The following is a 27,382-nucleotide window of genomic DNA, read 5'->3' as shown; positions in this document are numbered from 1 at the left end:
CCCATGTTTGTAGCAGCACTATTTACAATCGCTAAGATCTGGAAACAGCCCAAGTGTCCATCAGTAGACGAATGGATCAAAAAGCTGTGGTACATATACACACTGGAGTACTGTGCAGCGGTAAGAAAGAAAGATCTCTTATCCTTTGAGACCTTGAAAGTATCATCCTAAGTGAAACAAGCCAAACAGAGAAAGACAAGTTTCATATGATCTCACTTATTTGTGGAATATAATGAACATAACAGTCTGAGTAATGGGGTAGTCCCAGAGATGCGGAAGCGGGGTACAGACTGACAATCCCCTAAACAGGGGGATGGTGGGGGAAAGATAAACCACAGAACTTATATGCATGTGTGCATGAACAGTGGACATGGACAACAATCTGGGGAAAGGGCAGGGAGGGAGAGGGAGGGGGGAATCAGTGGGGGAAAAAGGAGAAACATCTGTAACAAAAATTAATTAATAAAATAAATAAATATATATATATATATATAAAAGATTCCTGTCTTCCTTATCTCTTCCTAGGTTCAGTGAGCCATTTCAAATGGAAACTCTAACCTACTCCAGACACACAAAATTCGTAATAATGGTTAATTATAGTAAGGTGGAACAAGGTTCAAGCTGAGGTCAAAGGGCAGACTAGATTTGTCTGAAGTGTTCTAATTTTATAAAAGATAATGTATTCTTATATTCTTTTTAAATGATAGTTAATTCTTGGCAGTAAAGAGAACTATATTTGGAAATTCTAACTAAAATTAAACAAAACATATGAACAAAACAGGTTGCCCCAACAAGAATCGGTCAAATGAGGTAACTCAGACTGAATAAACCACAAAGTGATGTAGAAAGGCTATATTTGACTAATTGACTTAGCCATTAGCCAAAGGATAAAACCTATATGTGCATAAAACAAATATACTAAGAACTGTCCATCTTATAATTTGAATATAGACAATCAAAATATTAAATTGCCACAGTGAAGCCAACATCCAATGACAATGACTTCTAATAATATCCAAGTGAAGGCCAAAGTTGTATTGAGTATATGCTCAATAATAGGGGCAGATACAAAGAAAGAAAAGGTGTTTTAGGCCTTAATCATCAAATGTACTATGAATCACTGATTCACAAAATTTTCAAGTTGAAGCTAATACCCCCATTTAACAGACGAGAGGGACAAGAGAAGTTTGAAATGGAACCTGAATAACCTTAAGGCACCTGTCTGGACTCAGTGACCCCATGGAGAAAAACATTCATGTTGTGAATATGGGTAGTATTGTAGCAGAGATTTATGCTAAAAAGAGGAAGATCAGATTCTTGGTCTGGAAGAGAATGGCAGCCACTTGAATCAGATGGGGACATGTCAAAAGGACACACAAGCCAGCATAAAGGTAATGGCCATATCTTGGTCAATTTGAGTGCCAAATAAATAATGATAAAAACAAATTATAACCCACTGAGTAAAAGAGAAAACCAGTTCTGTACTGATACTAAGATTGAAAGCTTGATAAGAGACAGGACACGTATATAGTTTCAAAGTACCTCCACGTAAATCCTTAATTACAAATAGAAAAGTAATAACTTTACAATGGAAAAAACTAGCAAACGCCAACTTAAGTGGCAAAATTATAACTACGAGCAAGAGGACAAACAAAATCCTGTGTCACCAGAACACATGGCTTCTGTGATATTTCTGCCCAAGATGCTGAACAAACCAAGTCACGAGGAACACAAGACAACTCCAAATTGAGACTCATTCTACAAAATAAGAGTCCTATAATTTTCAAGTGTCAAGGTTATGAACATTAAAGACTGCAAGACTGTTCCTGACTAAATAGTCTAAAGAGACTCAGCAACAAAATACAATATGTGGTTTGAGCTGAATCCTTTTGCTATTAAAAACATCATTGAGAGACATATGAAGAAATGCTCAACATCACTAATCATCAGAGAGATGCAAACTAAAACAACAATGAGGTATCACCTCACACCTGTCAGAATGGCCGCCATCAACAAATCATCAAACAATAAGTATTGGCGAGGTTGTGGAGAAAAGGGGACTCTAGTACACTGCTGGTGGGAATGCAGACTGGTGCAGCCACTATGGAAAACAATATGATGTTACCTCAAAAAATTAAAAATTGAACTGCCATTTGACCCAGTGATTCCACTTCTAGGACTATACCTTAAGAAGCCTGAAACATCAGAAAGAATATATATACCCCTATATTCAGAGCAGCACTATTGACAGTAGCTAAGACCTGGAAACAGCCCAAGTGTCCATCAGTAGACGAATGGATAAAAAAGCAGTGGTACATATGCACAATGGAGTACTATGCAGCTGTAAGAAAGAAAGATTTCTTATCCTTTGAGACGACATGGAGGGACCTGGAGAGTATTATCCTAAGCGAAACAAGCCAAGCAGAGAAAGGCAAATATCACATGATCTCACTTATCTGTGGAATATAATGAACATAACAGTCTGAGGAACGGGGTAGTCCCAGAGATGTGGAAGTGGGGTATAAACTGGCAATCCCCAAAAGAGTGTGGGGGGGGGGGAGAGGTAAACCACAGAACTTATATGCATGTATGCATGAACAATGGACATGGACAACAAAGCTGGGGACAGGGTGGGGAGGGAGAGGGAGGGAGTATCAGTGGGAGGAAAAGGAGAAACATCTGTAACAAAAATAAATTAATTAATTTTTTAAAAAATCATTGAGAAAAGAGGTAAAACTTAAGTAGAGGGGGTCTAAGTATTTGATGTAACTCATCTATCAATGACAATTTCCTGATGTTAATAGTTGAGCCGCAGTTGTGCAGAAAAAGGTCACTGTCTGTAGAAAATATACTGGAAAAATTCTAGGGTGATGGGGCATCATTTAGATGCTCAACACCTGAATAAAGGGTACAACTTTTCTGTAAGTTTCAAATTCATGCCAAATAAAATATCTAGAGAAGTTGATCATAAATTGAACTAAAGTCTTCTTGACGTGTATTTTACACATGTTCATTTTAAGCTCCTAATAGGATCCTCTTCATAGTTCACGCAGCCACGGCCTCATTCACTTAACAAGTATTCACTGCATGTGTATTAAATGCCATGCTACAAACACACCGATCTCGTAAAAATGTATAAACAAATGGTGAGGGTAGACAGACACGATATTAATCGGTCACACACAGTAACAACATAAAGATGTAAAGAGCACTCTAAAACAAAAAAAATATAAGGAACATTTATCAGGGGGACTCATGCAGTCTGGAGAGTCAGGGACGACTTCCTTAGTCAAGAGATAGCTCAGCTCAACTTCAAAGTATGGAATTAACTAAGGCAGGCAACTTAGAATACTACGTACTAGACTCCAAAATTCTATTTTGTTGCCTCGCTCACATATGTTCAACTTATGTATGCTGGTGGTTAAAAACCCTCATTTACATGGAATACAGTGGAGGGTGAAGGGCACGGGAGGGAAAGACAGAGAGCAAGAGTGCCAGAGTGATGACTGCTCCAAGTTTTACTAAAATGCAAGACTGCCATCTAGTGGTGACTTGAGCAAACCCCTTTCAAGTAATGGAGGGGGGCTGATGGATGACAACAGATATATGTCACATACAATGACATAACTTCTCAAATATAAATTCACAAATAAAATCATTCATTTGTAAAAATAAAAACAAAAGTAAAAAAAACTAAATATTTAACAGAATTTTCTAAAATATCCCTGGTAAAGGACAACTCGGAAAACAAAAACAATGGTAATTCAGCCTCTTTGGAGGGGGAGGTGTATTCACAAAGAACAAAATCTCTTTTAGGCACCTTTGCTAAAATCCAACACTAAATACTATCCCAACCTGTAAGTCCCAATTGAGAAAAGAAAAAAGAAAAAATACAAACAATATGCTACTTTCCTAATTATTTCCTGATTTCAATTATGCATGGCAATTAAATAAATCCTTCCAGCTAAAAAGTTCTAGTGCAAATATTTTTCATCATCAGTACCATCTCTAAAGTGAATTCAAAATGAATTTGATGTCAATAATATCAACTACATAGCAAATTATTATTTCTTAAAGTGTTGAATTCTAGTTTACTAAAATATTGGTCCCTTCCTTCTTCTAACTCAATTCAAGTTAAGACAAAGATCTACTTTATGTTGTATTAACTTAAGTCTTATGATAGAGTTTCATTTTTTAAAAAATTACATCTACCTAATAGCTCCTTCTATAGCTTTTACCAACTTCCCAAATATTTACAAATATGTAGAAAGAAAAAGAAAACTCAACAGACTTCTTGTTAAAATCTGGGAGGAATCTATACTAAACTTAAGGCAGATGGAGGAAGACTGAGAAAAACTCAGTGTAGAATATGCCTCATGATCTATTTTTTATGTACATATTTTAGATTCCCACAACTTAAAAAAGTGTTGCACTACACCCTGAAGTCCCTTCAAGAATAACAGATAGCCTGGCCTGGTGTGGCTCAGTGGTTGAGCATCGACCCATGTACCAGGAGGTAACTGGTTCGATTCCCTGTCAGGGCACATGTTCAGGCTGCCGTCCGATGCCCAGTGGGGGGCATGCAGGACTGATCAATGTTCTCTCTCATTGATGTTTCTATACCTCTCTCCCTCTCCCTTCCTCTCTCTCTAAAATCAGTAAAGAAAAATATTTTTTTTAAAGAATAACAGATAGCCCTGGCCGGTTTGGCTCAGCGGTTAGAGCGTTGGCCTGCGGTCCGGAGAGACCCGGGTTCGGTTCCCGCTAAGGGCATGTACCTCGGTTGCAGTTTGTCCCCGGCCCTGGTTGGTCGTGCGGGTGGCAGCCACTCGATGTGTCCCTTTCACATCGATGTTTCTCTCTCTCTCTCCCTCCTGCTCTATCTGAACAAAGAATGAAAAAGTGTCCTCGGGTGAGGATAAAAAAAAAAAAGAATAACAGATAAAGAAAACACTAAAGAAGCTCAAAAAATAGAAAGCATAAAAAATCAAACACAACAATTATAAAGAGAATTTTTAATAGGTTAAAAAAATCACATATTAAAAGATAAAGGTTAAACAACAAAATGAAACCTCTATTGACAAGAAACAGGATGCAAAGATATCAAGCAAATTCAAAACTGAAGAATATAATAAAAGAATTCAGGGCAAAAGATACTGAATAGGATATATATCACTATTTCATACTGTTAAATGGTACACACAAAAGTAATGTGAAAACCATCTATATGCCAAGTAATTCTGCATTAAAATAGAAAAAATATTTTTTAAATGAGGCTTGACAGAAACACAACAGAATTGAAAACTAAATTTCTTTTCAGTCTCAGGCAGATAGAGAGGGTAAAAAATAAACAAGGATACAGAAAACTGAATAAACAGACTTATAACAATAAATTCACAATATATATTAAAATTTATTGCCCACAAAGAATACATATTATTTCCCAAGCGCTCATGAAAACAAAAACTGATCTGATCGTAAACCATAAAAAAAGTATTCCAAATCATAAATATCATACGTCCATGAACAAAACTAATGAGATCTGAAAGTAATGGGAAAAATTTTAACCAAAATAATTTAACCAACTAAAAAAATATCAAACTCTTTCCTAAATAATTCTTGAGTCAAAAAGAAAACCAAAACTACATGCAATTAGAGGCAATCTAGCAAATAACAAGGAGTTCCTAAAATCTGGAGGGGTTGGGGTAGAGAATTAAGTTGTTGTCGAGAGCAAATTCAAAACCTATGCTTAATCATTAAACAAAAATAAATATGTAAATAAACCAGCAGAGAAGAAAAGGGTGAAATGAATAAATAAAAAGTACTTTTAAAGGAAATAATAAAATCAAGAGCCAGGTTTTTTAAATACTAAAATAAACTAAATTATGTTTTAAGCACAAACAAAAAAAGAAAACAGGCAAGGGTACAACCAAGTACACATATTGTAAATATCATACAGAAATCTCTGCTAGTGAATTTTGAAAATCTAAATGTCACTTACATAAGAAAATAGAAATTTTCAAGACTGCCTCGGTAAGAAGTAGAAAACTAGACTACTAAGTCACAGAAAACTGAACAATGTATCCAGACAGTTCCTCTCCTACTCAAAAACCAGACAGATTTCGAGGTACGTTCTTCCCAAATTTCATGAAAACATATAAATGCTATTTAAACTGCTCCAGAACACAGGGTGGGGAATTAAGAGCCTTTTTATTTCAGTGTTCAAAGTTAGCTTCAGCTTGTTTCTAAGAGTAAGCAAAGATAGCTCTTCAAAACGGAAAGTGACTTGTCTCACTTATGACCAATGATGTAAAACCTTTAAACAAAATGCTAACAAATCAAAAAACAGTTCTATATTTAAAGATTAATTCACATGGCAAAGTGGTTTGAAACCCAAAGATAGCTTAATATTAGGAATATTATTAATATTTTACAGCACGATAACAGGCCACAGCATTACATGGTCACATTAGATTGATAAATGCAAAAAATTAAATAATTCTGATTTTTAAAACTTAGTACACGTAGAAATTCTTTACTACAAGAGTATGCATCTTAAAATAAGAGCTAACGTACTTAATGTAAATACTAGGGCATTCATACTAAGGTCAAAATAAAATAAGGATACTCAATGTCTCCTTTTTATTCTAAACATTCTCCAAGTTCTATCCAAAAGCAATGAAAGATACACACTATCGATAGGAAGAAATTACAGGAACCTACCAACAAAACCCAAAAGATCAACTGCAAAAATATGAGAACTAATAAAGTCAGTAAAAAGGTTGATTTTCAAGTAGAAATAAAAATTGATCACTTTCTTAATCATAAAGAACAACTTTGAAAATAGAAGCACTCTTTCACAACAGAAACAAAATTACGTAAAATATTTATGAATGAAGGTAAATACAAATATATAGAACTTACAAAAATTATAGAACTAAAAACTTAGGTGATGGAATAAAAAACTTGAATAAAATTATTCACCATATTTTAAGGATCACGACTTAATACAAAAAAATTCAATTTCTGCCAAATTATTCTACAAGTTTAATGTGAGCACTTGATAAATTTATTCAGAATAAACTTCAGAAAAAAATCAGTAGAAAAAGACCCTAAATTTTTTTTTTTAAAGACTACAGGATGTTAAACTATATAATAATGTCAAAATAAATAAGAAACATATGTTCATTTTCTTTGAGACATTCTAACTGGAGGAATTTATGACAAACAATAATCAGAAACATATACAAAAACAAATAATTACAAATATCTACTGCAGCACATCTTATAATGCTGAAAAGTTGAAAAATATACTCCCATCAATGTATTATCATTCAAATAATTATTGTATATTACTAAATAGAATATTATACAGATATTAACAATAATATTCCTGAAAATATTTAATGACATTGGGAAAAGCTTTTAAATATATTGTGTTGTAAAAAATATATATACAGTTTAGCCCTGGCCAGTGTGGCTCAGTTGGTTGGGCCTTGTCCTGTGTACCGAGAAAGGCTGCCAGTTCGATTCCCAGTCAGGGCATATGCCCGTGTTGTAGGCTCAATTCCCAATAGGGGGCATGCAGGAGGCAGCCGATAGATGTTTCACTCTCATATCAGTGTTTCTCTCTCTCCCTCTCCCTTCCTCTCTAAAAAAAATCAATTATACACACACACACACACACACACACACACACATATTGTTTACAAGTAAGTTTTAATACTGTAATCTCAACTCTATAAAAGGTAAAATTAAAATTTTAAATTATAGGAATATAAATTCAGGGATAGATATAAAATGCTAAACAGTAGATTTTTCTCTTCTCTTTTATTCCTTAGAGAGTCCTTTAAACTGTTTTTAAATTACCAAGTTCCTATATTAAAGATCCACTGTTTCATAACAAGAAAAAAATCAAACACACTTACAGCTGGTAGATAGATTAAAAATTCCATATCCGTGAATTGGTAACTAAATAACTGTATACACAAAGATTTTTTGTGTATTATTCTCACCCAAGGACATTTTTTTGTTTTTTTGTTCAGATAGAGGGGGAGGGAGAGAGAGAGAAACATCAACGTGAAAGGGACACATCCAGTGACTGCCACCCGCACGACTCAACCAGGGCCGGGGACAAATTGCAACCGAGGTACATGCCTTTAGTGGGAACGGAACCCGGGTCTCTCTAGACCGCAGGCCGACACTCTGAGCCAAACTGGCCAGGGTTACACAAAGATTCAGTATATTGTTTATCTCAGCATTATTTAAAATAGAAAATAGTGTAATCAGAAACAACTTAATCCAATAAAGCTTTAGATAAATACATTAAATTACCTCCATACAAACTGTTTCAGACTCATATTCAATGACCAGATAAAACGTTGACGGTATGTCTGGTTAAAATACAGATTATGGCCCTGGTCCATGGACCAAAGAGTCACGGGTTTGAGTCCAGTCAAGGGCATATACTTCAGTTGCAGATTGTCCCCGGCCCTGGTCAGGGTCATGCGGGAGGCAACCAATCGATGTCTCTCTCTCACATCAATGTTTCTCCCTCTCTCCCCTCCCCCTCTTCCCCCACTCCCTCCCTCCCACTGTCTGAAAATAAATGGAAAAATATCCTCAGGAGAGGATTTAAATTATATATATATATAAATACACACACACACACAAACACACACAGATTATATAACTACATGGGTTAAGAACCTCATTTTTTAAAATAAGTATATAACTAATATGTGGAAAACACATATTGCATTATAAAATAGGCTGGTAGGAAACAACAAATGTTAAAGTGATTATCTCTGGATGACACATCATTGACGGTTTTTATTTTCTTCTTAATACCAATTTGTTTTCCAAATTCTCCACAAAGTGAATCTGAAAAGTGTGATATACATATAAGAATATCTAGCCACTGCCCTGGCCAGTTTGGCTCAGCGGTTGGAGCGTTGGCCTGCGGTCCAGAGAGACCTGGGTTCGGTTCCCACTAAGGGCGCGCACCTCAGTTGCAGTTTGTCCCCGGTCCTGGTTGGTCGTGCGGGTGGCAGCCACTCGATGTGTCCCTTAACGTCAATGTTTCTCTCTCTCTCTTCCTCTCTCTCCCTCCCACTCTATCTGAGCAAAAAATGGAAAAATGTCCTCGGGTGAGGATGGAAAAGAAGACTATCTAGCCATGACTGAGTGGCTCAGTTGGTTGAGCATCATTCCATACACCAAAAAGTTGTAGGTTCGATTCTGAGTCAGGGCACACACCTACATTTCAGGTTTGATCCCTGGTTGGGCAGTACAGGAGGCAACCAACGGATGTTTCTTCAACATCAATGTCTCTCTCTCCTTCTCTCTCTCTTTTCCTTTCTCTAAAATCAATAAAAACATATCCTCAAATGTGGAATATATATATATATGTGTATATATGTATATATATGTGTATATATATGTATATATATGTGTGTGTGTATATACACACACACACACACAAATATATATATACACACACACATATATTTCCGAAGGGCAAGGGGTAAGGAGGAGGAAATTTTTTATTTTACTTTAAAATATTTTTATTGATTTTAGAGAGAAGGAAGAGGAAGACATAGAAACATCAATGAGAGAGAAACATCAATTAACTGCCTCCTGCACACCCTCCACTGGGGAATGGCCAGCAACCTGGGCATGTGCCCTGACCAGGAATCAAAATGGTGACCTCTTGGTGCATGGGTCAATGCTCAACCACACTGGCCAGGTAAAGAGGGAAAATTTTTAAATAAAGCAGTCTTCTATCTCATAGCTTTGAGTTTTAGTTGCAGAATTATATTCATTTTAAATTTAAAATTATATTCATTTTAAATTTTGTTCAGATAGAGAGAGGAAGAGAGAGAGAAACATCGATGTGAAAGGTACATACCGAATGGCTGCCACCTGCACAACCAACTAGGGCCGGGGACAAACTGCAACCAAGGCACGCGCTCTTACCAGGAACCAAAACCCAGGTCTCTCTGGACCACAGGCCGATGCTCTAACGGCTGAGCCAAACTGGCCAGGCCCTCCGTCCATTTTTAATTGGATTGCTTGTCTTCCTTTTGCTGAGTTGTATGAGTACTTTACATATTTTGGAAATTAACTACTTATCTGATGTATCAACATTGCGTTGAAGGCGGAAGTGGGGGGCACAGGGAGGGCAGTATCCTTAAAATTAGAGTACTTGAAACATTTTTAAAACTTTTAAAATACAACTAAACCAGATATTATGCTACCTAATCTTCCTATAATTATTACATTAAATTAGTGAATCTGACTAAAGCTTTCATGCCATACATGTAAAGTAATTATCTAGAGTATACAATTTCCTATTTTCCACACAAATAATGGCAATTGGGAACAACCTCTTCAACTCTTGAAAGCTTCAATTTTCAGAAATGTCTCCTTAAAGAGCATCATCACATGCATGCTTTTAACAACTTAGAACATTTATTTGAAGCACATAATACTGCATCTCATGCCTTCATTGTTAAAAGCTTTTCATCCTCACAACAAATGACCTGAGACCTCTGAGATTTTGAAACTTGTCATACATAATACATCTGCTTCTCCTCAACCCCCAATGTAAATGGGTTTTTGTATGCCAGAAAAAGAATTCTTTTCTTTTACCCTAAAATTATTATCAGATTAAATACCTGAAAATTGATGTTTTAATTTTAAATTACTGAGCTTAAGTTTATACAGTCATATTTTCTTCCACTGATATAATATTTGATTATAAAGACTGATGCCTGAAAAAGAACTCTTTGTTTTATACTTTTTACAGTACTAAATACATAGCCTTAAGTAAGGCTATACATTTCATATTTTTGCTGGTACAACCCATTTTTTAAAATTGTTTCATGAGATTAACTGTAGAGAAAGCCAAAGAAACAAAAAGCTGGTTCTTTGAAATGTCAATAAAATTGACAAACCTCTAGCAGGAGTGACAGAGAAAAACAGAGAAGACCAATTTCTATTATCAGGAGTGAAATAGGGAACATCACTAGAGACCCTGCAGACATTGAAAGGATGGTAAGGGAATACTCTGAACAACTGACACACATCTGACAATTCAGAAGAAATGGATCAATTCCTAAAAAACACAAACAACCACAACTTACTCAAGATAATAAATTTGAATAGCCCTAAAACTACTAAAGAAACTGAATTTCTAATTTAAACGACTATAAAAAAAATCTCCAGGCCTAAATAATTTCATTGGCAAATTCCACCAAATGTTTAAGAATCAACACCAAATCTACACAAACTCTTCCAGAAATAAGCCAAAGGAACATTTCCCAACTCCTTTTATAAGCTCAGTACTACCAGGATACACCAAAAACAGATACAGTACAATACAAAAAGAAAACTATCGCTCAAGCCCTGGCCTGTTTGGCTCAGAGGTTAGAGTATCTGCCTGCAGACCAGAGAGTCCCGGGTTCAGTTCCCAAGGGCACACACCTCGGTTGTAGTTTGTCCCCAACCCAACTCTCTCACATGGATGTTTCTCTTTCTCTCTTCCTCCCTCTCTCCCTCCCGCTCTATCTGAAGATAAATGCAAAAATGTCCTTGGATGAGGATAAAAAAAGAAAAGAAAGAAAACTATCTCTCGATATTCCTCCTGAATATAATTACAAAAATTCTTAACAAAATATTACAATTATACACAGTGACCAAGTGAGGTTCATTACTTAGATAAAAAAAAGACTGGTTCAATATTCAAAAATCAATGTGATATACCAGAGTAACAGGCTTAAAGAAGAAAAATCACATGGTCAAATCAATTGATGCAGAAAGAGCATAATAACAAAATTCGACACCCATTCACAATAAAATGTCTCAGAAAACTAGTACAGAAACTTCCTCAAGTAGATTTAAAATTTTACAGAAAACTATAGCTAACATCATACTGAAGGGTGAACTTTAAGGGAGTAGCACACGGCTGTGGTGATGGAAGTATTCTGTATTTTTATTGTGGTAGTTACAACAAACTACAAATGTAATAAAATGGCACAGAATTATGCACCCACAGTGTACCGATGTCAGAACCTGGCTTTGGTACTGGACTAGTTATGTGTGATGCAATCGTTGAAGGAATCTTAATGAAGAGAACTTGGAACCTTTCTACAATTTCCATATTTTAACTTTCTATGAATCTATTCAAAATAAAAAACATTTAAAACAACTGCTTTATGCAATTCTATGTGACAGACATGAGTAACTTGGTTTTCAGCAGCATACATAATAAAATTTTAGTGGTATTCAATCTGGATGAAATCAACCATGCTCACTACATTTAAAGGGCTTGCCTACACAAGGATAATTCTCTTTATCACCAAAGCAAAGCTTAGTTTATTTCAAATGTTACATAATAAACATCTGAATTTTGAGAACGAGAGAAAAACTTTTTTTAAAAGTTTGTTTTTTTTATTTCTGTCCCTCAGATACAATGTCTGTATGAACTCTAAATTGGGAAAGAAAACTGTCTTACCATAATTAAACTGGCTGTTGGACTTCTCACAGTTAATGATGTTAAACCTGTAAGCAACGCCTGGCCGCATTCCGCTGACTTCAAAGTAAAACCACTGATGATAATGATTACTATTTATATCCGAGTTCAGAATAAGATCATATTCATTTCTGAAAATGGAAAACAAATAAATCTGATGAAAATGAGAAAAGTATCTGTGCAGATACAAAATGAGAAAATTGTAAATGACTTACTTTCTAATCTGAATTACTTTGCGCAGATTCCCAGATTCAAATTTGGAGTTAAACTTCAAAATATCTCCTTCTTCTAGAATGATGTAACTAAGTAAAAAATTTAAGGTATAATAAAATACATTGCATTTAAGTAGATGAGCAATAATAAACATAAAAACACTACAGATTAAAAATATATCATAACGATATTCTCTCTCATCGCTGTTTCTCTCTCCCCCTCTCCTTTCCTCTCTCTCTAAAATCAATAAAGAACAAAACATTTTTTTATTTATTTTATTTTTTTATTTTTTTTATCCTCACCCGAGGACATTTTTCCATTTTTTGTTCAGGTAGAGTGGGAGGGAGAGAGAGGAACAGAGAGAGAGAGAGAGAGAAACATCGATGTGAAAGGAACACATCGAGTGGCTGCCACCCACACGACCAACCAGGGCCGGGGACATACTGCAACCGAGGTACACACCCTTAGCGGGAACCGAACCCGGGTCTCTCAGGACCGCAGGCCGACGCTCTAACCACTGAACCAAACCGGCCAGGGCAACAAAACATTTTTTTAAATAAAAATAAAAATACACCATAACCACCTTGCCATCATTATTTTTAAACCAAAAAGTATAAGCAACACAAGCAAAATACAAACTTTGGCTAATATTTATTTTTAAAAAAACATAATTACAAGTAGTGATTTATTCCTACATTGATAGTAAATGTTAAAATAAGAATTTCTACTTCCGTGAATAAATGTCATCTCTAAATATGTACTAATAATCATATTTTTTTAAAAAAGGCCAGCCTAACTTTTTAAAGTGCATATGACCTGTTCTGAGTACTAATATGTAGTTCTAACTAGGCAGTTCTCAGGTGAAGATATTGTTTTAAATTTAGACAACTACATTATCTATTATCTTCTTTAATTAGCACCCAAGAAGGTGAAGGTATTATCCTCATTCTACATATTCATTACTCATGTAAATACTTACTGAGCACCAGTCAAAGAAAAATAAGTATCACATGATCTCACTTATTTGTGGAATATGATAAACAAAATAAAATGATGAACAAAACAGACCCAGAGACATAGAAGTAGGGTTCATATTGACAAACTTCAGAGGAGGGGCCAGGGGAGAAAAGAGATAAACCAAAGAACTTATGCATATAAGCACAAAACCAATGGACATAGAAAATAATGCTGGGGGGGAGGGGGAAGAGAGGCGGGAATTGGAGGAGGGTGCCAATGGGGCAAAAAGGAGAAATATCTATAACAGAAATAAATTAATTAAATAAAAATAAAAAGCTCAAAGATTTTGTCCAAAGTCATTTCAGTTAGAAACAGCATGATATGCCACACTCAGGATTCCTGAGTTTCTGTTTTTACCACATCTGCCTGGTCACTCTGACATAGAATTACAAATGTTGAAATAACTAAGAGATATGAATAAGGAGACTTGTTTTCCATTTTTAAGAATAGTATTTCAAATTCAGTCATTATCTTTGATGTAGCTTTTCCCTTATTACTAACAAAAATCTTGGAAAAGTGCTTTATTTTGTCCAAATAAGACCAGCAAGATGTAAAATTTTCCCAACATTAGAATAAGGGGGAGGGAAAATCCACTAAGGGCTAATTAAATTTCTCATTTGAGGAGGCAAATGACTAAATAATAGTCACATTCATCATCTATAATTTTCATTGGTTTACTTTTATGTAAACCCTAAAATGTGCTATTAGTGATAATTCTAAACTGTAAATGACACTAACACATCCAGCATCACAAATAAATGACTTCAAAGGTCAGGCAAGTAATTTCAAGGACTGAAGCACATTATAAACAGTATGAGAAAAGAGAGTATAGTGGGGACTGTGGAGAATTAGCAAGCTTATGTTCCTTCTAAAGGGGATGCTAGTTTATTGTCCTAAAGTAATGAAGGCTCAATATTACAGGACAAAATTACAGCATTTCATATGAAATCTCCACTTCCTTAAGTGGAAGTAATTTTAGTTTTTTAAAAACACAGCATCAATTTGTGACCTTTACCTTATTAAACACATTAAAAATCCACCTAGGAACAAACAAAAGCTTGTGATATATTCGATTTAAGTAAATAAACATAGTTTACTATTACATTACCATTATATCCCCTGCTAACAGCTGAAAATATAGTGACAGTAAACTAGGTGGAAGTTAAAATAAATTTTTTATCATTTAAAAATAACACTGAAATTTTACAGTAAGAATAAAATTAATAAAAGTAAAACAGAAACAAAACCAAACAAAAAATTCAGACTTACTTTGGGTTATCTAAGTCATATACCACTCGATCTATGATATCACTCTGATGTATTAGCCTTTCAATATCTTGGGCAATTTTTGTCCTGAAATCATAAAAGAGAAGTTTGATCAAAATTCACTGAGTAATGCCACGGTTACATAAGTCTCTCCAAAATAAGTTTTCATTTTATAAAAGTGAAAAATGATAAAAATTTCTTAAAATAAGGATGGTCATTCCTCTATATATTTTGTGTACAAAAAAATTATCAATATAACAAAATAAATTTCAGTATTTTTAAAGCCTGAGCTCTAGAAAATAACCATGTAGAACAAAGCTGCAAGTCCAATCTTTTTTTTCTTTTTTAATCTTAAATGTCTATTATACTTTTCTATTTAGAAATGGTATGGACTTACTCTCTAGCACTTAGGCAAATAATTTTGTATACATAGTAGTAGTATTCTTAGAAGCAGTAAAGATCTGGAAAGCCAGAGATTATATAAGAAGGAGATTTTAAAAACCAACCCTCACTGGTATGTAGCTAAAATTCAATTGGGAACGTGCTTGCACATTCTGCAAAGTCTATTCTCTCTTCCACAGCTGGAGAGGAAGTGTGCAGGGAACACTTGTGTCAGGGAGCAGAAGGTAGTCCCTGCATCTCCAGGATTCCCTGGGCCTGATCTTCCCCTGACTCAGTCCAACAAAACAGACACCACCTCACCGGAAAATTCTTGAAATCCTTGCCACTGTCCTAGAAGACGGAGCCACACACAGACCCTACAGTCTTCCCTTCAATACTCAAGCCATGGAACACAACAGTCACCAAAGTGGTATCAAACTATAGCTAAAGCAGAGTAGATCTGGATCATAAAGCCAGGTGCCTGGAACTCCAGGTAGACCGCTCACAAAGCCATTGTGGGAAGGTGCCGGCTGGCGTTAGTTAATATGTAAGTACTTCTCACAGTAGAGTAGTTAGTCTGAGAGGGATAGGTTTCAAGGTCCTCAGTGGATGTCTGAAACCACAGATAGTACCTAACCTTATATATGTTTTCCCCTATACATACACACCTAGGATAAAGTTTAGCTTATAAATTAGGCACAGTAAGAGATCGACAATAACTCATAATAAAATAGGACAATTATTACCCTAATCAACATTATGTGAATATGTTGATTAGGGTAATATATCTCAATATATCTTATTGTACTCTTAATTCACAGTTTCACTTAAAGGTAGCACTTCAAGGCTTCTCTTTGACATACTCAAATTACCAGCATCACTGCTCTTGTGCTTTGAAGCCATTACTGAGTAAAATAAAGGTTGCACACAAGCACTACAATACAGATAACTGAGATGGTTACTAAATGACTAATGAGCAGGAGTGTCTACAGCATGGAGTGTATACGGCATGATGCACTAGACAGAAAGGGAAGTCACATCCCAGAGAGGACGGAGCAGAACAGCACAAGATTTCATCACCCTTCTCAGAACAGCATGCAATTTAGAATTTATGAATTGTTTATTTCTGGAATTTTCTATTTAATATTCTCAGACCACGGCTGACTACAAGCAACTGAAACCAAGGAAAGCAAAACCTACATGTAAGGAGGGGCTTGTGTATCACTTATTCTTAAAGAGGAAGCCAATAATATAACTAATTTAAATTTCAAGGTTGTTTCAGCTAAAAACTGGTAATGCAGATTAGAACTGTGGTTTATTGATTTACTGAGAAAGCAGAGTGACAAGGTTTACCAAAATTATTATAACAATAAAATCTCAAGAATACCCTAAATACTCAGTCACCTTAACTTCAGGTAAATGTGAAACTCATCTCTTGCACAAAGATTCTCTCTGTGATTAAAGAGAATTCATGCTCATATAACTTAGAAATAAATCTAACAATATCATAGGATAGCCTTACATTCAAAATAAGCCAAGAATCTATTCTAACGAAGAATTAAAATTATCAGGAAAATATTAAAAAGTGTAATAGTTAATTAAATGCATGGAAAAAAACATACTAAAAAAATTTTTAAGTATAACTCAGATTCTTAATCTAGTAGTTATACAATTAAGTGTAATTTTTTAAATTTTTATTCTACAAAAAAATAACTCATCACTGACAAAGCAGCTAATTAAGGAAAAGACCTAGTATCAAAGGATTATGATATAAAGCCTTGATTTAGGTTCAATGTCATAATTCTCCAGACCGCATGCCGATGCTCTAACCGCTGAGCCAAATCGGCCAGGGCATTTTTCTTTATCCTCACCCGAGGACATCCTTCCATTCCCTGTTCAGATAGAGCGGGAGGGAGGGAGAGGGAGAGAGAGAGAGAGAGAGAGAGAGAGAAAAACATCGACGCAAAGGGACACACCGAGTGGCTGCCACCCGCACAACCAACCAGGGCCGGGGACAAACTGCAACCGAGGTACATGCCCTTCGCGGGAACCGAACCCGGGTCTCTCTGTACCGCAGGCCGACGCTCCAATCGCTGAGCCAAACCGGCCAGGGCCAATGTCATAATTCTCAAATGCCAAATTCTTTCTAAAGAAACAACCTTTTAAAAAGGTATTAATTATAATAATAAACAAAAATAATAAACAAATCCAAAATGTATCTCACCCAGACCTTGAACAATGAAAGGGATGGCACTTACATATATTCTGATATACCATACAAAAAAATATTCCAGTATGGGTGAATGACTAAATACATCCATTAGTCAGAATAACTAAGTAAGATTGATCTACAGCACAAATGTGCAAAAATTAACACTTACAAACGTTTTATTGTTTTTTTTAAAGTAGTATTAAAAAGCTGACATAACAGCTCAATTCTACAACAATGTTCCAGGATGTAAAACACGATAAAAAAGTAAAAACCTACAGGCCAGTGATGTTGAATAAGGCTGACTGGGCAGCAGCATGGAAAATGGGGGAACAGAGGTTCTGTCTAAAAATAAACTCACTATTGCCAAATAGAAAAGAAGTTAAGGTTGTCATACATCAATTTTTAAAGAAACACCAGAAACGTGGATTTCTATATGAAATCTCCCAAATTGTAAACATTGGCAATCTGTTAAAACAAAACAAAGAAACAACAACAAAAAAAACTGCTCTACAAGTGAAGTCAAAATCACGTACACGTTGAAAATGGCCAAAAGGCTCCTGGTGTTCAACCTCTGGCACTGTGTGTTAGGGGCATGAGACTCCTGGTGTTCAACCTCTGGCACTGTGTGTTAGGGGCATGAGACTCCTGGTGTTCAACCTCTGGCACTGTGTGTTAGGGGCATGACTGCCCATTTATATTAGATTAAACCTAAAATTAACATCTGAGGAAAGTATTTGCCCATCCCTCAGCCTCATTAGTAAAGAAAAAAAAAAACACAGCCTTTTATTCAGACATGTATTTGTGTTAAGCAGCATAAGTTTCATGAAAAGATATCAATTCTTCCTGCCTTTTCCTCAGCTGCCTATTAAAATATTCTCCAGTCAAAACAAAACAATAAATATTTATCAGGTACCTCTAAGAACTATTACCTAAAATTTACTGACATTCAATAGTTATCAAAGGTGTGGCTCAGAAGAAAAGAATTTGTGTAGGACAGTCTAAAAAAATGTGCAGACCCATTAGTCCAGTAAACACTCAAAAGTCCACATGCTATGTGACGGCCAGCAAAATTGTACTTTGTTAGGTTTCAACCAATCCAGGGAAGTGTTACAGAAACAATCCAGCACACCTCATTGCTATATTTACCATACAGACATCATGGGAAACGGTGTTCGTTCGTTACAAAGTGTTCTCTGAGGATCCACAGAAGGCAGTCTTTGCAAACAGTGTGGTATAAGCTCCTGGACACAAGCACCACATGCACGTGCTGCTTGACCACAGAGGTGTCACGGGGTGATTTCGTCCCTGTGCGCACATCACAGATTGCACTTATACAAACCTAGAGGGGACATCCCGCCGCTGTACCTGTGGGTGCTATACTTTTATACAGCTGGCAGTGCACTAATGATGATGTTTCAACCAGCATCACTACAAACCCATAAGTCATGCAATGTGCTACAACATTATCACTGCTATGACATCACTAGGCAATAGGATATTGCAGCTTCATTGAAATCTTATAGAACCATCACCATACATGGGATTTCAGTGTTTTTACTTCCTTGAGCTCCATTTCCCTTGCACACAACTTGCATACCAACACACCTACCTGTAAAACATACACCAACTCCTACTGATCCTTTTTGATCTTTCATCATGCTCTTTAGTATCAAAAATATATCTTAATGCTTTGGTTTAAATAATAGACAAATTCAGGGGTAGATTACACTGTGTACAGAGGCAGTAAAAAAATCAACTACTTCAGGATAAAGTCCTACAGGTGGCCCAATACACTCAAGAGGTTGGGCTCTAATCTACAGACTAGATCTGAACAGTGATCACAAGGTCCATATTTCAGGGACGAGATGAAAGAATTCATCATAAATATTGAGAGGAGAGGGTGGCTGAAGAACAGTATTTCCCAGATGGTAAAATTCCTCCACTGTCAGGATAGGCCCGATCCCAGGGAAAGAGCAAGTAGAACTTGAGACCACGGTGGGATATATTCTCTGGAAGCCCCAGCCAGGCAGCGACAAAGCCCAACACCAGAAACAGCTGAAGGAAGAAGGAAGAAGGAGAGCAAGAGAAAGAAAGAGAGAAGGGGTGTTGTATGTGACTCCATACCTGGGGATCAATGAGCCGATTGGTAGCATTAAACATATACTAAGGTGCCAAAAATGATTAATTATACTACATGTTAAAGATAAAACAATAAGATACAGTTGTTGCCTTAAAGGAGTGTATATAGTCAATAAAGAATCAGCCCAGCAGGTGTGGCTCAGTGAACTGAGCATGATCCCACAGACTGAGAGGTCTTGATTTGATTCCCGGTCGGGACATGCCCAGGTTATGGGTCCGATCCCCAGTGGGGGGCCTGCAGGGGGCAGCCAATCGATGTTCTCTCTCATTGATGTTTCTATCTCTCCCACTCCCTTCTTCTCTCTAAAGTCAATAAAGAAAAGAATATTAAATCATATATCTAAATCAAATTCAAAAGATAATCACATTATTAAATTAATATGTATTACTAATGTAATATTTGTTCAAATATTACTAATTAATTTGTTTTTATATTTTCAGATTCGATCTAAATAAAAAATTTCTAAATTGTCCCAGCAAAGTGAGTCCCTTGTCCTGATGCTATGTTGTATGTGATTCCATGATGTGGTCAGGCTTATTATGCTGGCTTCATTTCAATAAGTAAGAGCTTAGAAAAAATAAACAAAGCAAACCAATAAGGACAATTTAAAATAATGCAAAATTCCCAAAAGCAGAATAAAAATTACAGTAACTTTAATTCAGAGTAATTTTATTCCCAAATACCTAGTTTTTCTTTAAGTACACCTCATATTTGGACAAGAGTATTACTCAGAAGGAAGAAGGAATCTGCAACTCACCTTTGTACACCGTAAGGCCTTTCTAAAATAGGCTCTTTGAATGGAGGCGGAATGTGACCGAAATAATCAGGATAAGCCACCTCTGAATATTCTGGGACAGACTTCGTATTTTTCACAATCTCAATATAGAGATCTGAGTCGTGGAGTGTTGGTCCATCACAGGTTTCAACAGATGCTTGTTCCACTGACGAAGACGACTCAGAATCTTCATCATCCTCAGTTTCAACTCCAGTGCAGCAAAGCTTTCCTAGCTGAACTGTCCTTCCCTCAAACAGAACATTTCCACAGGTAGTCATGTGTGGACACACTTTACTGCACGTAACGACAGTAAGAGGGAGACTGTAGTCCTTCTTCATTCCTGCAGTAAAACCTGGAGCTGTTTGAGAAGGAATATTCTGCAATGTAATTCGGTCCAAGGCCTTCACAATATCATTGTTTAAACCATGGACCGATGAAATAGTTCTATTTTGATCACCTAGCTGCTGTTGTAATGTTCTGTCATTATCTTTAGTATCTTCTTTTGCCAGATCCACAAAGGTAGGTTTCTTATCACCTTCATCTCCTATGGGAGACACATTCGCCTTCACTACAACTCCTTTTCTTAAATTGCCTGAATTCCCAGCTGCCTCCTCTCCTGCTGTAGGCACAACAATAGGACCACGGACTTTTCCCTCAAATACTAAAGGCTTTGGTTCTTTGGAGATTAAGTCACAGTCCTTTGAAAAAAAAAATAAAAAAATGTTTAATCTTTTATCTGTAAATATTAAAATGCATTAACAAAACTAAGACCGTATTCATTTCATATGCTGCTTCAGAAACCTAAAATTTTATAACTTTAAAGATGGATAAAATAGTATACTTTAACCTCGCTAACAAAAGACACAATACAGGGATGGGGAAAATGTAGGTTTACAGTTCATATTGAAAATAATATAATACTTAATAAATAATAACAGAATAAACTCTGTCACATATAACTGTAAACCTGTTTGCCCCACCCTATATTTAACAAAATTCATTACATTTATTTTTCTTTTCAAAAATAAAAAGAATTGCCTATATAAATTTTTTTTAAAATGAGAAATATTAGAAAAGCAAAAAGACATTAAAATCATCCAAAATCCTCTTAAAGAAAACACAATCAAATAGTTATTCACTAACTCAACAAATATTTACAAGTGGCTGCTTTGTGCCAAGCCCTGTTTCAGGAACTTAAGACCCATCACTTAAAAAAACCGAAACAACTCTTCCCTTTTGCAACTTACCTTCTTCTAAGGAAGGAGCGAGAGGACTATCAATACAACAAGTAATAAACAAAATATATTTTCTGGAACACTAGAAGCGTAAAGTGTCATAGCAACAAAAAGGGGGGAAGGGGTATATGAAATGAGCGTGCCAGGGAGGAGGTGGGTTGCGATGTTAAATGCCACTGATTAGGGAAACCTCACTGAGATGAACTATAAGCCCAGACGGGGCAGTGCACAGGCGAGTGGGGATGCCTGCTGTGCTCAAAGATCAGCAGGGAGGTTAGCATGACTACAATGTAAGGAGCAAGATGAATTTCAAGCGGTAAAGAGAAGAGCCAGACATTGTAGGGCTTTGCAGGCTATCGTAAGAATTCTGGTTTTAATTTTGAAGGCTTTGAAAAGCCTTTTTTCCAGATCCTATGGGAAACAACTCACAGATCCCAAAGACAAAGAATCCCAAACAAGATTTAAAACTAGAATGCCCATACTTAGTAACACTACTGGGAAACTGCATAGCCTTGAAGCTGAAACAAATTATCTTATAAGTCTCCAGAAAAAAATTCCTATAAAGTTAAAACATATACTTATCATATCTACTACACAGCAATTTCACTTGTAGGTATTTATTTACCCTAGAGAAATGGAGGAATATTTCCACAAAAAGCACTGTATAGTGATGTATCAATTTTATTCATGATAGCCCCAAACTGCAAACATTCCAGCACTCATCAGCAAGTGAAAGGATAAAGAAATTGTGGTGTATTCAAACAATGAAACACTACTCGGCAATAAGGAAAAAACCACTTATCATGTGATCATGTAGGTGAAACTCACAAACATATGCTGAACAAAAGAAGCTTCACACAAAAGAGTAAATACAGTATCACTCCAGTTGCGAGAAGTTCTCGAACCAGCAAAATTACCCTAGACTGACAGATAGTAGGCCAGCAGTTACCTGGCAGGAGATGAGAGGAGTGAATAAAACAAGGCTAGGGAGACTTTCTGGGGTGATGGAAATAATTCCATATCTTGACGGGGTTGGTAGAAACATAGCTATATAATTTGTCAAAAAATTCATTGAACTTAAATGTATTTACTTTATTGCACATAAATTATACTTGAATAAAACTGATTTTTATTAAGTAAGCCAGAAAAAAAAGAGACTAAGTTTCAAAAATGAGTGCAAAATAAAGATACTTTTAGACCAGCGATTCTCAACCTGTGGGTCGCAAACCCTTTGGGTGTTGAATGACCCTTTCACAGGGGTCGCCTAAGACATAACAGTAGCAAAATCAGTTATGAAGTAGCAACAAAAATAATTTTATGGTTGGGGGGTCACCACAACATGAGGAACTGTATTAAAGGGTCGTGACATTAGGAAGGTTGAGAACCACTGTTTTAGACCAAAAGACAAAAAGAGACACCAGACACTAAAAGACATATTTTAGACAAAAGGACAGTAATTCAGACAGAAGGTCTGAGAAACAAGAATGCATGAAAAATAAAAGAATAGTAAAAATATGGGTAAATCTTAAACACTGAACATAAAACACAGAATGGTACCATCATATGGTGTTTTTAAAAGCTAGAGTTAAAATAGATATTAAAAGCATGTAAGTTGGTTGGGGAGGTGATTATAGTTAAAATACTCTAAGTTTCCTTTTATAAGAAAGAGAGGAAAGAAAGGCCCTGATTAACTTCAAAACTGAGTAAATATATGTTTCATATCAAGAGTAATCAAAATTTTTGCATATGTCAATACTCAAACTTACACTTTTCTTTTTTCAGTTAATCCTCACCTGAGGATATTTTTTCCATTGATTTTTAGAGAGAGTGGAAGGGAGGGAGGAAGGGGAAGACAGAAAAAGAGGCAAAGAGAAACATCTGTGTGAGAGAGGCGCATCAATTGGTTGCCTCCCACATGTACCAGGACTTGGGAACAAACCCCAACCCAGGTACGTGCCGTTGACCAGGAATCAAACTCAAGACCCTTTGGTTCTTGGGCCGAAACTCTAACCAATGAACCACACCAGCCAGGGCTCAAATTAATACTTTAAATTAATATAGTTTATTATATGTTAATTATAACTCAACAAAATTATTTGAAATAAAAAATAACAAGACTGTATAGCTTTCAAATTAATAAGGGTAAAACGAGAAAAAAATAATCAAGTAACAGCAAGCAAAAAGGACAAAAAATATAGGAAAAAAACAAAAACATAAAATAAGATCTCATAAAGATAAATCCAAATATAGGAATAATGTTATGTGAATAAATTAAATGTCCCAGTTAAGTGAGAGACTCAGATTTGAATTTTAAATCCAATTACATGCTGCCTAAAAGATACACATCTAAGGATGTCAAAAAGTTGAAAGTAAAAAGATATCCTGTGGACTCAGACAACAGAGCAGTGATGGCCAGAGGGAAGGGAGTAACAGAGGCTGGGTGGAGGGGTCAAAGGAGAGGAAATGGGGACATATGTAATAGTGGCAAAATAAAAATGAATGAATGAATAAATATACCAGGGAAATAACCAAAAAAATTTTTAATTAATTAATTTTTGTTACAGATGTTTCTCCTTTTCCCCCCACTGATTCCCCCTCCCCCCCTCCCCGCCTCCCCGCCCTGTCCCCAGCTTTGTTGTTCATGTCCATTGTTCATGCATACATGCATATAAGTTCTGTGGTTTATCTCCCCCCCACCCCCTCATCTGGGGATTGTCAGTCTGTACCCCACTTCCTCATCTCTGGGACTACCCTGTTCCTCAGACTGTTATGTTCATTATATTCCACAAATAAGTGAGATCATGTGATACTTGTCTTTCTCTGTTTGGCTTGTTCCACTTAGGATAATATTTTCCAGGTCCCTCCATGTCGTCTCAAAGGATAAGAGATCTTTCTATCTTACAGCTGCATAGTACTCCAAAAATAACCAAAATTAATGTAACTACATTATTTTTTAAAACCCTTTTTCCTTAAAGTCTTGAAGATAAAGACAGTATCTTCATCATGATAAAAAGTTTAAAAGGAAATTAATTTACATTTAAACACAATAAATAATAAGCCTCAAAAAATGTATAGCAAAAACTGACAGACCTGCCAAAAAAGACACACACTCACAATCATACTTTGCACAGTAATTTTTAACATAGGGCTAAAACTCCATAAAATAGAAAAGAAGTTCTCAACACAATTAACCATCTTTTCCTAGTAGGTAAATACACAACCATGCCTAACAGCTGCAGAAGAACTCTTTCAAGGACACGAGAAATAGTAACAAACCTTGACCATACTCAAAACCAAAATATAAGCCTAAAAAATGTCAAAGGATTGTAAGAATATGCTATAACAATATGCTAGAAATCAATAAAAAATTGGACATTAAAAACCCAGCTTTGACATTACCAATGAATCAAAGAAAAAAATCATAATGAAAATAGTTTCTAAACAAAAATAATAAAAATACTAAAAATAAAAACTTATGTGATACAGTTAAAATAGTAATGAGAATAAATGTTATCACCTAAATATGTAAATACTGGAAAAGTACTAGATGCCTATCCTAAGATGATAATATAAAAAACAAAATTAGCCCTGGCCAGTCTGGCTCAGCGGTTAGAGCATCAGCCTGTGGTCCAGAGACCCGGGTTCGGTTCCCGCTAAGGGCGCATACCTCGGTTGCAGTTTGTCCCGGGCCCTGGTAGAGTCATTCAGGTGACAGCCACTCGATGTGTCCCTTTCACGTCGATGTTTCTCTCTCTCTCTCTCTCTCTCTCTCTCTCTCTCCCCTTCCCACTCTGTCTGAATAAAAATGGGAAAATGTCCTCGGGTGAGGATAAAAAAAAAAGGAAAAAAAAAACAAACAAAATTAGATTTTAAAAAAGAAAAAAACGAAAGCTGAAAAAAATCAAGACATGTCACTATAAGCATATCGTTTAGAAATATGGGCTTAACTTCAAAAACATACTAAAAGTGATTGCAGGAAACAGCAGGTGGGAAGGGGACAATAGTTTTCCTGATTGAACTACGTAAAACTATTTGACCCTTGAACAACTCTGTCCAAGTATAACTTTAATAAAAATTTAAAACCAAATTAAAAAGAGGGAAAGAAGAAATAAAAACAAAACACAACCAAAATCCATATGGTAACTGTCATCATGCTACCACAGATGTATGAAGAAAGAGCTGTGAAAATGTCGAATTGTGACACTTCCCATATTCTCATCAAGAAACAAAAGCAAATAAAACTATAATCATCATTATGAATAAATAATCATGACTTTTAAAGCACAATAAGTTCCCCTCAAAAAGTCTGTTGATTATTAATAATTCGATATGTTGCCTCCAAATGCATTCATTCTGCCTCAATCTGGCTCTGAATAACAGACTGAGCACATCTGGAAACAAAGTGGGTGGTGTGCAGGATTCAAACAAACCCGTCAAGTAATTTTAAGCTTCACTGGTTGATGATGAAAATGACATGTAAATCAAAGTGGAAAACGTCATAATATTAATTTCATTTATGTTTACTATCTCATGATCTGCCAGTATTTGATATGATGACAGCTGAAAAAAAAAATTCTTTCAAGCACTTCTTATCTGGAACCAATCAATATGATTTTTAAACATGTTTTTATTGATTTCAGAGACAGAGGAGGGGGAGGGAGAAACATCCACATGAGAGAGAAACATCCATCGTCTGCCTCACGCACACACCCCAACTGGGGATCGAGCTGGCAACCTGGGCACGTGCCATGACCAAGAACTGAACTGGCAACCCTTCTGTGCACAGGATGATGAGCCACACCAGCCAGGGGTCCAACCGATTTTTTTAATTCTCAAAGTACATCATTTAAATACCACTGCCTATATGTAGTTCCAACACAGATTTCAAAAAATAGACTCAAGTATTTGAACAGTACATTCTTCTGAAACCTAAAAGTGAGATAGTCAAGTGTCAACACAACTACTTTAGAAATGGTTTTTCAATTATGAAATAAAAGATAACGTGCTATTCCCTGTAACATATGCTATAGAAATAGAGCTAACTATTCTACATGAAACTTTATGGCAAAATAGAGAATGCGTTCATAATTATGTACTATCTGAAATACCTGAAGTAGCTTCTTTTGCTTCAACACAATAAAAAGGAGTACTCACTTGAGAAAAAGATTTTTCAGAGACCTCTCACTTAGACAAACCCGTCTTTATCATCTTACCCTGGACGCACCAAATCAGACCAAAAGTAGAAACCTGCTCTAAGAGAGGCCAAACCAAAGGGCAAGTTGGCCAGCTGTTCACAGGTACCAAGCAAGGAACCATCAAGGGCAGCCTATCTGGGTGATGAACTAACAGGCAGACATACAAGAAAACTTCATCATCATAGCCCACAGAAAAAAGAAATGGCTTGTGACAGAATGAGAATCAAAATCCTGGCCTCCACACCCTTTAAAAAAGAATTCCCCTCTATCCCTACCATTTTAAATCACATTATACAGTTCTCATATGCACACAGGGAAGAGAAATGATTTCTTCACACAATAATCAATTCCTTCCCCAAATCTCTTCCACATATTCTCCTGCTTTGAATTAACATTATTTGTTATCTCTGTGG

The 27,382-nt window shown here is 35.9% G+C and overlaps 1 protein-coding gene across 18 annotated transcripts in view; it reads right to left on the bottom strand.

Annotated features, from left to right (window-relative positions):
- The window catches only part of AGTPBP1 (ATP/GTP binding protein 1), a 130,989-nt gene that overhangs the window by 38,076 nt on the left and 65,531 nt on the right, over nucleotides 1-27,382 (bottom strand). For 16 of the 18 annotated variants that reach the window (XM_036261338.1, XM_036261337.1, XM_036261345.1 and 13 more), the window contains 4 exons: nucleotides 20,522-21,237; nucleotides 15,035-15,118; nucleotides 12,751-12,837; nucleotides 12,518-12,666 (listed from right to left, as the gene is read on the bottom strand). In XM_036261338.1, coding sequence (XP_036117231.1) covers nucleotides 12,518-12,666; nucleotides 12,751-12,837; nucleotides 15,035-15,118; nucleotides 20,522-21,237 — 1,036 coding nt within the window. The remainder of the gene's footprint in view (nucleotides 1-12,517; nucleotides 12,667-12,750; nucleotides 12,838-15,034; nucleotides 15,119-20,521; nucleotides 21,238-27,382) is intronic. The other 2 variants (XM_036261341.1, XM_036261340.1) reach the window with 2 other exon arrangements.

The sequence above is a fragment of the Molossus molossus genome, unplaced genomic scaffold (genome assembly GCF_014108415.1).
Source record: "Molossus molossus isolate mMolMol1 unplaced genomic scaffold, mMolMol1.p scaffold_m16_p_14, whole genome shotgun sequence".
Classification (NCBI taxonomy): Eukaryota; Metazoa; Chordata; class Mammalia; order Chiroptera; family Molossidae; genus Molossus; species Molossus molossus.
Note: the sequence above shows the minus strand (reverse complement) of the source record. Positions and strands in the feature narration are given on the sequence as shown.